Genomic DNA, 14,560 nt, shown 5'->3' with positions numbered 1-14,560 from the left:
ATAAATTCAACTATAAATGCTTAGCGTCGTTGTTCTAAGTGTACTAACATTCTTCTTTTCTTCATCATTTTAGCTCCCCCCAAATTTGTGATACGCCCCAAGAATCAGCTGGTGGAGATCGGTGATGAAGTGCTGTTCGAGTGCCAAGCGAATGGACATCCCCGACCAACGCTCTACTGGTCGGTGGAGGGCAACAGCTCCCTGCTGCTCCCCGGCTACCGGGATGGCCGCATGGAAGTGACCCTGACGCCCGAGGGGCGCTCGGTGCTCTCGATAGCTCGATTTGCCCGTGAGGACTCCGGAAAGGTGGTCACTTGCAACGCCCTGAACGCCGTGGGCAGCGTCAGCAGTCGGACTGTGGTCAGTGTGGATACGCAGTTCGAGCTGCCACCGCCGATTATCGAACAGGGGCCCGTGAATCAAACGTTGCCCGTTAAATCAATTGTGGTTCTGCCTTGCCGAACTCTGGGCACTCCAGTGCCACAGGTCTCTTGGTACCTCGATGGCATACCCATCGATGTGCAGGAGCACGAGCGGCGGAATCTCTCGGACGCTGGAGCCCTAACCATTTCGGATCTTCAGCGCCACGAGGATGAAGGCTTGTACACCTGCGTGGCCAGCAATCGCAACGGAAAATCCTCTTGGAGTGGTTACCTTCGTCTGGACACCCCGACAAATCCGAATATCAAGTTCTTCAGAGCCCCAGAGCTTTCCACCTACCCAGGGCCGCCAGGAAAACCGCAAATGGTGGAGAAGGGCGAAAATTCGGTGACTCTCAGCTGGACGAGGAGCAACAAAGTGGGCGGCTCCAGTCTGGTGGGCTATGTAATCGAGATGTTTGGCAAAAACGAAACGGATGGCTGGGTGGCTGTGGGCACCAGGGTGCAAAATACCACGTTTACCCAAACGGGTCTGCTGCCGGGTGTGAATTACTTCTTCCTAATTCGAGCCGAGAACTCCCACGGCTTATCACTGCCCAGTCCGATGTCGGAACCCATTACGGTGGGAACGGTGAGTTCTGAAAATCATGCGTTTACCCTTATGTTTCCATCATTAATACTTTATTTCGATTCCCTCTTCCATCCCCAGCGCTACTTCAATAGTGGTCTGGATCTGAGCGAGGCTCGTGCCAGTCTGCTGTCCGGAGATGTTGTGGAGCTGAGCAACGCCAGTGTGGTGGACTCCACTAGCATGAAGCTCACCTGGCAGGTATGTAATCGACTCACAGACGGCTCCATTGCCGCTTCTCATCCCATTGCTCATCGTCACCTCATTCTCTCTGCCTCCTTTCTCATGCAGATCATCAATGGCAAATACGTCGAGGGTTTCTATGTCTATGCGCGACAGTTGCCAAATCCAATAGTCAACAATCCGGCGCCCGTTACTAGCAATACCAATCCGCTGCTGGACTCCACATCCACATCCGCATCCGCCTCGGCATCGGCATTGATTTCGACAAAGCCAAATATTGCCGCTGCCGGCAAACGTGATGGGGAGACCAACCAGAGTGGAGGAGGAGCTCCGGCCCCACTGAACACCAAGTATCGCATGCTAACGATTCTCAATGGCGGTGGCGCCTCATCCTGCACCATCACCGGGCTCGTCCAGTACACGCTGTATGAATTTTTCATCGTGCCATTTTACAAATCCGTCGAGGGCAAGCCGTCGAATTCGCGCATCGCTCGCACCCTTGAAGATGGTGAGTTAAGCAACTTTTAAGGGGTTCACAGAGGGTTCTTTCAAATGCTATTAGCTCCTTTGAAATGGGATATTTAGAATGCGTACGCTGTTTTTCGGTGGATGACGTCATCAATATTTATCGAAATAGTCGAAGAAAATCGATGTCTTAAATAACCAGTAGCTTGCAATTAGTTTTTTCTGTTGAAATTAATTATTTGTATGAATTATTCGCTTGGTTTTATCGATATAGTACTTTCCAAAAGTCATTATAGCTCAGCGATTGCTATCTTTCAATACTTTCACTACCAGCTTTTTGGAATACTTTTTCCTTCTGTCAATCAGGATTTGAAATCGACAGTCTGCATTGTATTTTTGGGAATTTCCCCGCCCGATCTAATGAAGCATGTGCATCGAATCCAGCGCAATCCAACAAGCCGTATAAATACCTTTACAAGAAACAACCCCCGTGGTTGTGAGCCAAGGCAACTACAACCCCAAAACTCTGAGCCTCATGTGACAAATGCAGAAGGCGGGTTACGGGGCACTTTTTGCATTGCAACAATTACCCAAATTCAATAAAAGGATATGAGCGGAAAAAGGAAAACGGCTCGGCGCACGTAGAAGGGGATATCCTTTGTCCTTGGCGAACATCAGCTGCGCTCAATGCGGGTCGCATAATCGCAAATTATTTTTCGGGGGTCGCACTGCCCAAAAAAAGGGCGTAGGCAGCTCGGTAGGTTTATTGGTTACTTTTTTATCGGGGGCCAAGTTATAGGGCGAATAATGAAAGTATGTCAATCACCGAGCACCGACAAGAGCAAATCATGCGTAGGTAAATGCCAAACAATGTTAGAAGCGCCCAAGCGGCGAAATCCCAGCAAGGTAGGGATGTCAAATCCACGCGGAAAACAATTGCTCGAGGGGGGAGCACAACATTTCCGGTTGGGGAATCAAGAAGAGTCTCAAATCAAATGCGGTTTGTGCGCAGAATACTTGATGCTGGCGATTTACATGTGTTACATCCAGGGGAGTACGTTTTGGGGTTGGTTAAAGGATTGCCTGCAGCTGATCCAGGGAATTAGGCTATCCAAAAATATCTTTGACAGCCAGGGAATATGTCAGATAAGATTGTTCCAAGCGCAGAAACTTGCTGGGCAAGAAAAATGCAAACTCAACGGAAAAAAGGAAACTTTCCAGACAGGTTTATCACTTCATTCCATCACCCGTAAAGCTGCTCTGATATAAAAACTTCCGGCAGCACCGAAAGTGCAACGAAAAGTGAACAGTTCTTAGTCAGCCAAGGATCCTTCAAAGAGGGGACAAATTGAAAAGAAAATAATTAAAACACAAAAGCCAGTCAAATAAAGTGGAAACCAGAGACACTGGGAGACCTCTTACAGTGCCGCAAATAAGTCAACAAACCGCAGCAACATAAAATGCACCAGCGTCGCGCAGCAAAGCCAAATCTCTCTGAAAGTCCTCGGATGCACCTGCTCAGCCTCAACCCTTTCTGCTCCCTGCTGTCATCAAATCAAAACTCATTTCGCATGCATCACATTTTCACTTGAGCGTCTCGTCTGACTCCTGCTGACAACAACAACGGCTCGACTCAAAGAAATTGCCAACGCAATTGTGTAAAGATAAACAACAATTATTGCTATACGCTGTATAAGGCACTCAGTACCCAGTATCCTCGGTCTTTCACAGTGGGCCACAAAAATGTGCAGTGCTGGCAATGCAAATTTGATGTGCGTTTGCTTAGGCGAGGGGGGAAGAGAGGGCTGGGAGTCCTGGCAACATTTCCCTTTTCCCGCGACAGGAAACATTTTTACCCACGTCGGAAGTTGGCAAATAAAGGTGTGCTCCACCTGGTAAATGCTAGAGCGTAGCAAAGGCAGGTTAAAGTGTGTTTAAAGTTGGTTAAAGTGACTAGGGAATACTCTTCCAAACCGTACTAGATAATAACTTCAAGCTTGATAATTAAAACATAAACTATTTAAAAATAGAGCAAAGAATACGGGTTCATTGAACAACATTTTCTGCGCAGCAAATGTTTTATGCTTTAAACATACCCCATGAGCTTTCTCCTGTTTCGTTGGACACCGAATATGAGAGAAAAGGTGTGTCCACGCTCTCCATCAGTCACATGCAACCCAATCTGAGTCACATTTGCACTATCGACTTAACCCCCAAAACCAGATGAGTCACAATCCCGCACAGACAATCGAGCCAAGGCTGTGGACTGCCTCATTTAGATAAGCTGTCCTCGGTTGCAGCAGCATTTCGAAGTGATCACAGTGCCAATTTGGAGTTTTCAATTGCTTGCCAGAGTCTGAGACAATTGGCGAATCTCGTGTGCCCGGGGGTCATTTATGCCACACAATGGCAGATACGTGTTAAGCATCGCGGTGCCTCATCAGCGGAAGAAAAGGCGAAAAGCAGAAAGCACCAGGAAGAAAGCAAAGGGGTAAAGCAAAAAACGCCCGCATAGACAAAAGCTCGACAAGCACTTTAGCATGTCGCAATGTCCCCAAGGGAAAGGGGCAAATTCAGCGAGCTGGGTAACAACAAAGCCAAAAAAGACAGAAGAACGACTGCACTCCACTTCACACTCCGCTAGACGTTGCCTATTTAGAGATTTCACTCTTTCTCCGCTTTGTTTTCCCGAGCTCCCACATTTGTCTCGTTGAGAATTTTGCACGTGTGTGTTTATTTAAAGAAATTGCTTCACTCAGCCGCACACACAAAAAGATACAAAACCTGCGAAGGGGGTTGGAGAATTGCGCGAGTAGGGGTTGCACTCTGGCAAATATATATCTTTCCATCTCGGGAAAGCCGGAAAATATGATTTTCAAGATATAGTCATTGCACCTTCACTTCTCTCCAAAGTAAAACATAATATAGAATATAAATCCCTCGATGCGCGCCAAAGACATTTTCGCACTAAATGTTGAGCTCGTTTTGCCCAGTGTACCCACTTGTAAAAAGCGACAGCAGGAAACAAATAAACAAATGAAGATGAGCTGTGTGTGCTTGTGAAGTGGGATGGGAGAACGGAAAGGATTCTTTTCCTGCTTTTCAACCGTTTCCTCTTCTGTACGCACTCGATGTGCAGGCAGGATGTGTCTGAGCAGTGCAATGGTCGGGAAACCCTTGAAGCCAACACCCGGAACTAGTTGCAGTAGCAACTTCCCCTGGTAACCCACACACTAAATGCTAATTAATTACGGCCACCAAATCTCATTAGAGCGGACGTCAGCTGGGTGACATCACGCACCACAATCAAAAAGCCATTTAACTTTGCTCCTCAATCTCAGCCCAACCCAAAATTCAAATCTAACCCGCCCGAAATTTGTTTCCTTTCCAGTACCCTCTGAAGCACCATATGGAATGGAGGCTCTGCTGCTCAACTCCTCCGCGGTCTTCCTGAAATGGAAGGCACCAGAACTCAAGGATCGGCATGGTAAGTTCAATAGAAAATAAGTCATTCCCATAAGCACCACATTTTATATAATCGTACTTATTCTATGGTATTTTCAGGCGTTCTCTTGAACTATCATGTTATAGTCCGAGGTATTGACACTGCCCACAATTTCTCGCGCATTTTGACCAATGTCACCATCGATGCCGCTTCGCCTACTCTGGTTTTGGCCAATCTCACCGAGGGCGTCATGTACACCGTGGGCGTGGCGGCCGGAAATAACGCTGGAATCGGTCCCTATTGTGTGCCTGCTACTTTGCGTTTGGATCCCATCACAAAGCGACTCGATCCGTTCATCAATCAGCGGTAAGTTTGAGTCCTTTAAGACTTGTCTATTTTTGGTTTTGGTTTCAGCAGTGAGTGGATAATTTCTATTTATATTTTTGTTTGGTGCTTCCAGCTATCCCATCAATCAGGACCATGTTAACGATGTGCTGACGCAGCCCTGGTTCATAATACTCCTGGGCGCCATCCTGGCCGTCCTTATGCTGTCCTTTGGCGCAATGGTCTTTGTGAAGCGCAAGCACATGATGATGAAGCAGTCGGCCCTAAATACCATGCGTGGTGAGTACATTGAAAGAAACCCGCACTTGTGGTGCCCAACTTGGGGCGCAAAATGGCTTTATCAAAATAGTGTTTAGTCTTACTAGTTTAGTTGAAATATTGTTAATTTGAAAATACAAAAAGTACAATTTTTCTGTTGTGTAAGGACACCACTATTTCAAAACCCATATGCATACGCCTCTGTTGCAGGGCGCCTGTGATCTTCCGGGCCCTCAGGCTCTGCATCCGTTGCGAGCTGCTAGTTTTCGTTTCCTTCCTTGCCAGACACGCCACACACACATTTGCATATATAAATAACGCTAATTACCCATTGTTGGACACAACAACAACAACTAGAGCGGCAGGGCAAAAAACCGAAATAGGTGCGAATAAATATTTTAGCAGGCCGAGCATAGGAGCCCCTAGCACCAGGCACATCGCCACATCGGCGCACTCACATGCCACACATAATAGAAATTAACATTTTGCACGTGACGGCGACTTCCCCTAGTTCACCAGTCGGGAATTCCTCGACTCAACCCCCTAATGGCTGCCATTGCAATTATGCATTTAGTTTTGTGTGCATTATTAACCAACAAGTTGTGTGTGTTGTGTGTGTGTGTGTGCTGGTCAGGCGGCCAACAGGAAGAAGCGCGATATTTGTGTGCATATGTATATATATATATATATGGATATGGGAATGCGAGGGTTGAGGCGCTACTTGTGGTCTAATTGAAATTAGGAAGGTAGTGGTCTGTTGACTGGGGAATTGGATGAGTTTAGGATGAGTTGAGAGCGCGACTGGGGCTAGGGGTCCGAGATCTTCCTAATGAAACATATAAAAACCCATTTCAGTTTTAGCAAATTTAATCTTTAAAGCTGGAAGTGACGCCACGCATTTCAGTCGAAACTCAGCACTCAACAATAGCGTAGACAAGTGAAAGCCAAAAAATCCAAATGCTCCGAAACAGAGCGCCACAAAATGTTGCATATTCATGGGCGCCATTTACCATAAACTAAGCTGCAGAGAGGGAGATCACAATATTCACCTGCAGCCAACTGAAAAAAGGCAAAATATGAGGGGCTCCGGACCAGAGGTGGCGGGCTATAAAACACTCGCTTGATGCTCAGTTATAACCCGGGGACAGTTTAATTGGTTGCATTTTTTATGCGGCACCCGCGTTGCAGTTGTTGTGTTTTGTGAGCGGGCAATGCAAGCGGAAAATTGACAATAATTTATTTGATTTGGCAGCTGGCAGTGTGAGGTAACTTTCCAACTGGATGGGGATAATATTATTTTAATGTGTTCAATTTATAGACGCGGCTTGAAGCGTTCCAGCACTTTAAATCTCGGGCAATTAAACTTTTTGTAATTTTAAACGGATTTTTGCTGTCAGCGAGTGTTCAAAATAACTTTAATGAGTTAACTTAACCTTTTTCGAAAACATCGCTGTGGGTTTACCAAAATCCCAGTAGAATCCCATCGAAACCCTTTGCGGGAACATCCAATTGTCTAGGCGGCTCTTTTGTATGTTTTTGTTTAATTTCCGGAAAGCAATTTATTCGGCTCACAATTTGTTGCACCACATTTAATTGCTCTGACTGACGGCCCCCTTTCCCCCATTCTCCATCTCTGCTCTCACCTGCAGGCAATCACACGAGCGACGTGCTCAAAATGCCGAGTCTATCGACGCGCAATGGAAACGGCTACTGGCTGGACTCCTCCACCGGCGGAATGGTGTGGCGTCCCTCGCCCGGCGGCGACTCGCTGGAGATGCAAAAGGATCACATCGCCGACTATGCGCCGGTCTGCGGTGCTCCCGGTTCTCCGGCCGGCGGTGGCGCCTCTTCCGGTGGCTCCGGTGGCGCGGGCAGCGGTGCCAGCGGCGGCGATGACATTCATGGAGGACACGGCAGCGAACGCAATCAGCAGCGGTAAGTTTTACCCCGAAAAAACCAATCCGACAATAAAGAGGGACAGATAAAGGCGGTGTTTTGTTAAAACAATAACGTTTTGGGGATGCTCTTTATTTAATATTGATATCAATCACCTAAGAGATGTGTACTCCCATTTTGGTTACAGCAATTCCTTCAAAACATAAACGGCTTATCTTGAATATTATGCGTCTAAGGTTGAAAGGATTGATAATTTGATAATTTGGGGACAGCACCCAAATAACTAAATTTGGTACTACATTCAGTAAATTAGTGATCAGCGCAGACTGATCCAACCTTACGTGCAGTCAAAAACACCCTTTACAAGGCAGAGTGTTTCGTCGACCTGGCAGCTCAAAGCGACGACAATAAAAATTCACCAAACTGTGAAATTGCATTTTTCTGCCGCGGCGACTACCAGAAAAAAGGAGCATCCACAAAAAAGGGGAGCCCATCGAAAAAACTCACTTTTTGGTAGAGTTTTTCTTTCGTTCTCCCCGGGGCAATGGGGAAAATCAAGTTAGGAATAGAAATGTTGGCCACGCTATTTATGTTGATTTTTCACCAAAGCCCAGTTGAGTTCGCACCGAAAAAACAGAGCAATGTAATTATTGAGGCCTCTGAGGATCGGCATTAAGGCGACTTTAACTTTACCGAAAAAATTGGCATAAGGATTCGGGGCTGGTATAAAATATGCTATGCATAATTTGGCCGCGAATTTGCAATTAGTTTTGTGGTAGCTGGCAAATCAAAGTTGAATCCATGTAGCCAGGCTTTTGGCCAAGGGCGATCTAATTTATTTGTCTGGCCCCTGGCAAATGCAGGAAAATAATCAAATGGGGCAGTGAAAATATTGTTTCGACTCGAAAGTGTTTTGGCGCAATGTTCCTGGCATCGAATTGTAATTGTTATTTATTTGCGGCTGATTTTATGCCGGCCGCAAATTAAACAAAAATTATTTCGAGTGGTGAATATTTATGAGTTAAGTACTGCGGATTTGGGGAACTTTAATAGCAGCCACCCAATAGTCACTACTTTAAGACAACTAAATTAAAAAATATGTGACTTGCTTTAGCTTTAGCTTCGAAACCGATTTGTTTAAAAATGTGAGTTTTTTGTGCCATCCCAGCTGGCGCCAGCAATGGCAATTAAATGCCAATCAGCCATCAAAAGCTAAAGAGTCACACTAGAAAAAATGTTTAATTTGAAAACGCGATGTCTGGCTGTTTTTCCAAGCGACTACTGTAAATAAATTCGCAGCCCAGATAATTATAATTATTTTGCACACTTAATTAGCCATTAAAACGCGAATTGAAAATGGCCATCACCTTCTCACCAGTGGCCGTGTGCAATTTAACCGAAATATTAAAAATAATAATTGCAACAAAATGATAGCCATAACAATAAAAGTAATCGAACATTAAACGAGAGTCATATGTGCCGGGAAATGCGGTTTCCTGCTGCCCAGAGTGTAAAATACCCTACTCAGAAGAAAGGAAAACCAGTTTTTGAAGAGATCATTCGACTTGAGTTCCCCTCGCAAATAGCCTTGTGATAATTAATTCGCTTAAAAATTATTAAAATGTTCTTGCCCCGTTGAGCCAGACATTTGACAAGCTCATTACTACTCCGCGTACAGAACCAACTTTCATTCCACGGCGCCACTCATTAAGGGCATTAAGAGCCTTCTATGTGGAGTCCTGGCTTTATCCCTTCGCCATGGCAACTCCATCAATGCGCCGTATATTTTTACAAGCTTTTCAGAGAGTTTTAAAATCGTTTTTCCCCTTTTTGGGGCTGGGCTCGCGATGGCCCCGCCAGGTTAATCCGCTTTCAGTATTTAAATGTGAAAATAATGCTAAAAATGCGAGAATGAAGCGGTCGACTGGCGGGATGGAAACTGGGGCGGCTGCCATTGCGGAAGTCCGGCATTTTCACCTTTGTTTTAAGCTGGTAATTTATTTAATGGATGTAAGGATAGCCGTCTCCAGCACTATTTCGCCACCTGATCTCGGCCGTGAGTGTGTGTTCCGCAGTGTCTGTATGGGAAATCCAACTAAATTCTCATATTTCCCGCTCGGAAAAGCGCGCAGCAGCATGACCGAAAATGCAAATTTGCGCCGCGCCATAAATTGCACGAATTTATAACCGAAGTGGTAGGAAGCAGGGGCGCACCGGGCCATGGAGCCAGTGGGTCAGAGGAATATTGTAATAAACAAGCCAAGTAATAACCGAGTATTCTGTGTTTCAAGTCTGTTTGTTTTTATCTGTTCATTGCAGGTACGTGGGCGAGTACTCCAACATACCGACCGACTACGCAGAGGTGTCCAGTTTTGGCAAGGCACCCAGCGAGTATGGGCGTCATGGCAACGCCTCCCCGGCCCCCTATGCCACCTCTTCGATCCTGAGCCCCAACCAGCAGCAACAGCAGCAGCAGCCGCGTTATCAACAGCGACCAGTGCCCGGCTATGGCCTTCAGCGCCCCATGCACCCGCACTACCAGCAGCAGCAGCAGCAGCATCAGCAACAGGCGCAGCAGGCGCACCAGCAGCACCAGGCTCTCCAGCAGCACCAGCAACTGCCACCCAGCAACATCTACCAGCAGATGTCCACCACCAGCGAGATATACCCCACGAACACGGGCCCACCGCGCTCCGTTTACTCCGAGCAGTATTACTACCCCAAGGACAAGCAGAGGCACATCCACATCACCGAAAACAAGCTGAGCAACTGCCACACCTACGAGGCGGCTCCTGGCGCCAAGCAGTCCTCGCCGATATCCTCGCAGTTCGCCAGCGTGAGGCGGCAGCAGCTGCCGCCCAACTGCAGCATCGGCAGGGAAAGTGCCCGCTTCAAGGTGCTGAACACAGATCAGGGCAAGAACCAGCAGAATCTCCTGGACCTCGACGGCTCCTCGATGTGCTACAACGGTCTGGCGGACTCGGGCTGCGGTGGCTCTCCCTCCCCGATGGCCATGCTGATGTCGCACGAGGACGAGCACGCGCTGTACCACACGGCGGATGGGGATCTGGACGACATGGAACGACTGTACGTCAAGGTGGATGAGCAGCAGCCTCCGCAGCAGCAGCAGCAGCTGATTCCCCTGGTGCCACAGCATCCGGCGGAAGGACACCTGCAGTCCTGGCGGAATCAGAGCACGCGGAGCAGTCGGAAGAACGGCCAGGAATGCATCAAGGAACCCAGCGAGTTGATCTACGCTCCGGGAAGCGTGGCCAGCGAACGGAGCCTCCTCAGCAACTCGGGTAGCGGCACCAGCAGCCAGCCAGCTGGCCACAATGTCTGACCTTTGCTCCCTGGTTCATCCTTGGGCCAGTCTCAGTCCAAATCCCAGTCGCAGTCCCAGTCCCAGAGTGATCTGCAGTCCCAGGAACAGCTCTATGCTCGGGAAGTGCGGGAACTACTCGCCTGGTGCGAACGCTTCAACAACGGAGGAATGGAGAACTTTGAGTAGCCCGGTTAGGAAGGAAGGGTATTTGGAGGGGGGTGTGCTGAAGTAAAGATTGTGCGAAAGAAAGGGTATACGCATTGAAAAGCTGGGCAGGATCAAGGAACAGGTGTAGCGAATGGTGTGGTGGTCTGATTTCTGTAAGGGTTGAGCTTAAAGAATAACTTGAATACTTGTGTTTTTGAAAACATTTGACCTAAAATTTTGAATCTGAACAACTGGTAAATCAACCATGCTTATTGTATCATTTCTCCCTCATGATTTATTTGTATGCAATGTATTTCATGACCCTTCAAAATTCACTGCCCTGAGCTTTGCTTGTTCCCTGCTGCGTTTGTCACAAATGAGAAATGTGACCAAGACTGAGACTGACAGAGTGCGAGATTCGTGTGAGGATTACATTTAGTTTGATTAGTATTACAAGGTTTCGTTTCTATGTGAAGAAAGCCGAGCTCTGAACTCTGAGCCATCGGCCCTATGCTAGTGATAGACATATTACTCTTTCTCCATCTCTCCGGCTCAATCTATCTCTACTCGCGCTAATCTCCGACTAAGAACTGCTTTCGTTACACTTTAGACTAAGGTAGCTATAGCAAAGATCACTGTAAATGAAAAAAAACGTATGATAAGTTCCTCCAAGTATGCAGACGATGATAGCCAAAACGCTGCGTTAGCTTTAGAGTATGCATATATAGTGTATACACCCACTTAGATAGATCGATGGGCTGCATTTTGTTTGTTACTTAAGGGGTTCGTAATTAGGCTAAGCGTCCAGGCAGATATCAATTCAGTAGCCACGAATGTTTATCCAGTAAGTGTACATATTGTAATGCACTAGCTGTAGGTAATTATACGTACGCATATATATCTCTATAAATATCAAATGAATTATTCAATATAATTATGCAAATGTGAACACAAATGAGTAGACCTAACGAATAATATTTAACATGAATAGTTACAGACAAGTGAATAAATTGTGCATATAGTAATTTAAACCGTAATCATAATCATCGCAGCCCACACGCCCCACTAATTAGTTGTTGTTTAAATACCCGTACGCATACATACACACCTATCTAACCCGTTTAGTAATAGAAATACCACCCAGGCATATATGAAAAATCCTTCAATTTGAGCCAAGAAAAGCAAGAAGATCCTTTTTACTCCCTTCTTCGGTTCGCACTAATGAACTGCGCGAAAAGGCAGGCAATTATATATAGATGTATCCATCGATTTGAGAACTTCAGCAGGCACAGGTTCATTCAGCATGTTGTTTATCGCACCCCAAATGATGGAAATTAAGTGCGTTTTGTATGTGTGTCTATGCGTAATTGTAATTATTGATATCGAATACGTATTTACAATGTAGCAATTACAGAAGCAAAATAAAAATGCCATAATTATGAAATTAAAACCAACAAAACGTGAGCGAAAGCTGTTGTCTACTGTTTGGGTTCTCTGTTGACTTTGTGCTGGGTAAATAATCAGCAGCTGAAATGATTGAATTAAACTTGCGTTGTCTATTGATAATATCTCCCGGCTGGCTAAAGTTATTTTTGCTCTTAAATGGCTGAATAAGCCGGTCAAAAGGATCTGGATCCCCTAAAGTAGGCAATTGAATGCCCGGAAACAAACCGCACCGAATACGATTATGCTCCAGGTTGGCTAATTGAAAAGTCACAACTTGCCACCTGTGACTGCACCCCCTGCTCGCCGTTCACCCCTTCCTGAAATTCCTCAAATTTTCCACTCACCCTTTTCATGGCGCGACTAATTTCAGCCGGGAACGCGCTTTTAATTAGCTGCAAACTCCAGGACCCAAATTATGCATGACTCCCGGTGCAACAGTGTGGGTGTTGCTGTGCGGGTGTGTGTGGGTGTGTGTGGCGACCGCGCCCATTTTAACTACAAAATAATTACGTGCTAGGCAATTAATGGCACGAAGGGGTTAGGGTTACAAAAATCCGGTAATTTTTTGCCGCCCGAAGCTTCCACGTGCGCCATGTGGCAACATCCGGAGGCCATTTGTTGCAAATCGACAACCGTTTCCGGTGCATGAAGTTCCGGGCGGAGAGTGGGTTCGGAAAGCGGAACAGCATTTGTGAGCTGCGGTTTTTAATGCGAAAAAGAAGCCATCACATTGTTTAATGATAATTTAAACAGCTCTAGGAGGAGGCAAATAGACGGAGGAGAGAAATGTATTTAAATGATGATTAAACAGGAAACGCATTTGCGAAACACCAAAAGAAATATACCTAAGGAACCGGAAACTTTTTATCAGATTTTATGCCCATATGTTAACCAATATCTTGATTACCCCCGTTCGGCAAACTGATATCCTGTCTAATAAATGTATTATCATTTAATAGCTTGTGTGCCAATACAAAAGTCATTGTTTATCTTGTGCTCAAGGCGGAGCAAATCAGCCAGTCATCCAACATCCTCCCAAAGGACTCTCCAGCCAGGATTCGGGTAGACGGATGGGACTTCGGTGGGGCAACAGATGCGTTCGGCTTCAGCTTGTCACCTAACGTTTAACGATAAATTTGCTGACAGCGACAACGGATAATTAGTTTCACTAACGAGAAAACTTCCATCGGCTTCCACGAACCTCCCTCACACATGGCACTTGGAGCGAAGCCCAATCCCAATCGCAAGCCCTAGTGCAGCATGTTAACCCGGGGAGCAGGAGCAGGATCGCACAGGACATCAACGGACTCGCTTCGCTGAGCTCAGTTGATTCCACCGAATCGACGATGTAGCAACAGGATGGACCATCATGCCCCAGTGCATCGTGCTCCTTGAGCTAATAAAATGATTATGTGTTATTTTTATGCTGGCAGCACGGGGAATGGAATGCGAGGACGGGACGTGAGGATGGGCCAAGGACTTTCAGGAATAAACTCCTGCCGGCAATTGCCCATGATTGTTTACATATTAATCGCAACTTTTAATGGGCGGTGAAGCCATTTTTGTTCGAGCGTTTACATAATTGAAGTGGCTTTTATTCAGCTCGGGGGAATATTTAAACGGTTATGTAGCACGCGATGGCGGGAAAATTGGCTTGAATAGTAGTTGATTTTTAACATATATTTAGTTTATTTGAACAAATAAATGAACAACAAAGCAGCGAATTAATTAATTGATAGACCCAAAAATACGCCATTCAATCAACTGGGCATCACCTTAAACTCGACGAGCAACTTGAGAACTGTTTAACTAAATTAACAATTCCAGGCATGACAACTTTTCAAGTTTCCCTGTTCAAAGGCCCCATTGAGCGGAATTTTTTATTGTTAGGTGAAAGGCAGGCAAACAAACAAACAAATAAACAGGCGAACAAAACGCACGACAGACGGAGGACAACAACGGAAGCTGGCAAACAAGCGGAAGGCTCTCCTGGCACTCAACTAATGGCTACATAATGCGTTTATTGTGGGGGACACACGGCT

The 14,560-nt window shown here is 46.2% G+C and overlaps 1 protein-coding gene across 1 annotated transcript in view; it reads left to right on the top strand.

Annotated features, from left to right (window-relative positions):
• Positions 1–11,902, top strand: part of LOC117148781 (roundabout homolog 2) — a 39,201-nt gene extending 27,299 nt beyond the window's left edge. The window contains exons 7-14 of the mRNA XM_033316425.1: positions 74–1,011; positions 1,090–1,209; positions 1,300–1,699; positions 5,048–5,143; positions 5,221–5,467; positions 5,562–5,725; positions 7,354–7,639; positions 9,920–11,902. Of these exons, the coding sequence (XP_033172316.1) occupies positions 74–1,011; positions 1,090–1,209; positions 1,300–1,699; positions 5,048–5,143; positions 5,221–5,467; positions 5,562–5,725; positions 7,354–7,639; positions 9,920–10,943 (3,275 nt within the window). The 3' untranslated portion in view covers positions 10,944–11,902. The remainder of the gene's footprint in view (positions 1–73; positions 1,012–1,089; positions 1,210–1,299; positions 1,700–5,047; positions 5,144–5,220; positions 5,468–5,561; positions 5,726–7,353; positions 7,640–9,919) is intronic.
• The last annotated feature ends 2,658 nt before the right edge of the window (positions 11,903–14,560 follow it).

The sequence above is a fragment of the Drosophila mauritiana genome, chromosome 2L (assembly GCF_004382145.1).
Source record: "Drosophila mauritiana strain mau12 chromosome 2L, ASM438214v1, whole genome shotgun sequence".
Lineage (NCBI taxonomy): Eukaryota > Metazoa > Arthropoda > Insecta > Diptera > Drosophilidae > Drosophila > Drosophila mauritiana.
The sequence above is the reverse complement of the archived record's forward strand: the minus strand, read 5'-3'. Positions and strand labels throughout refer to the sequence as shown.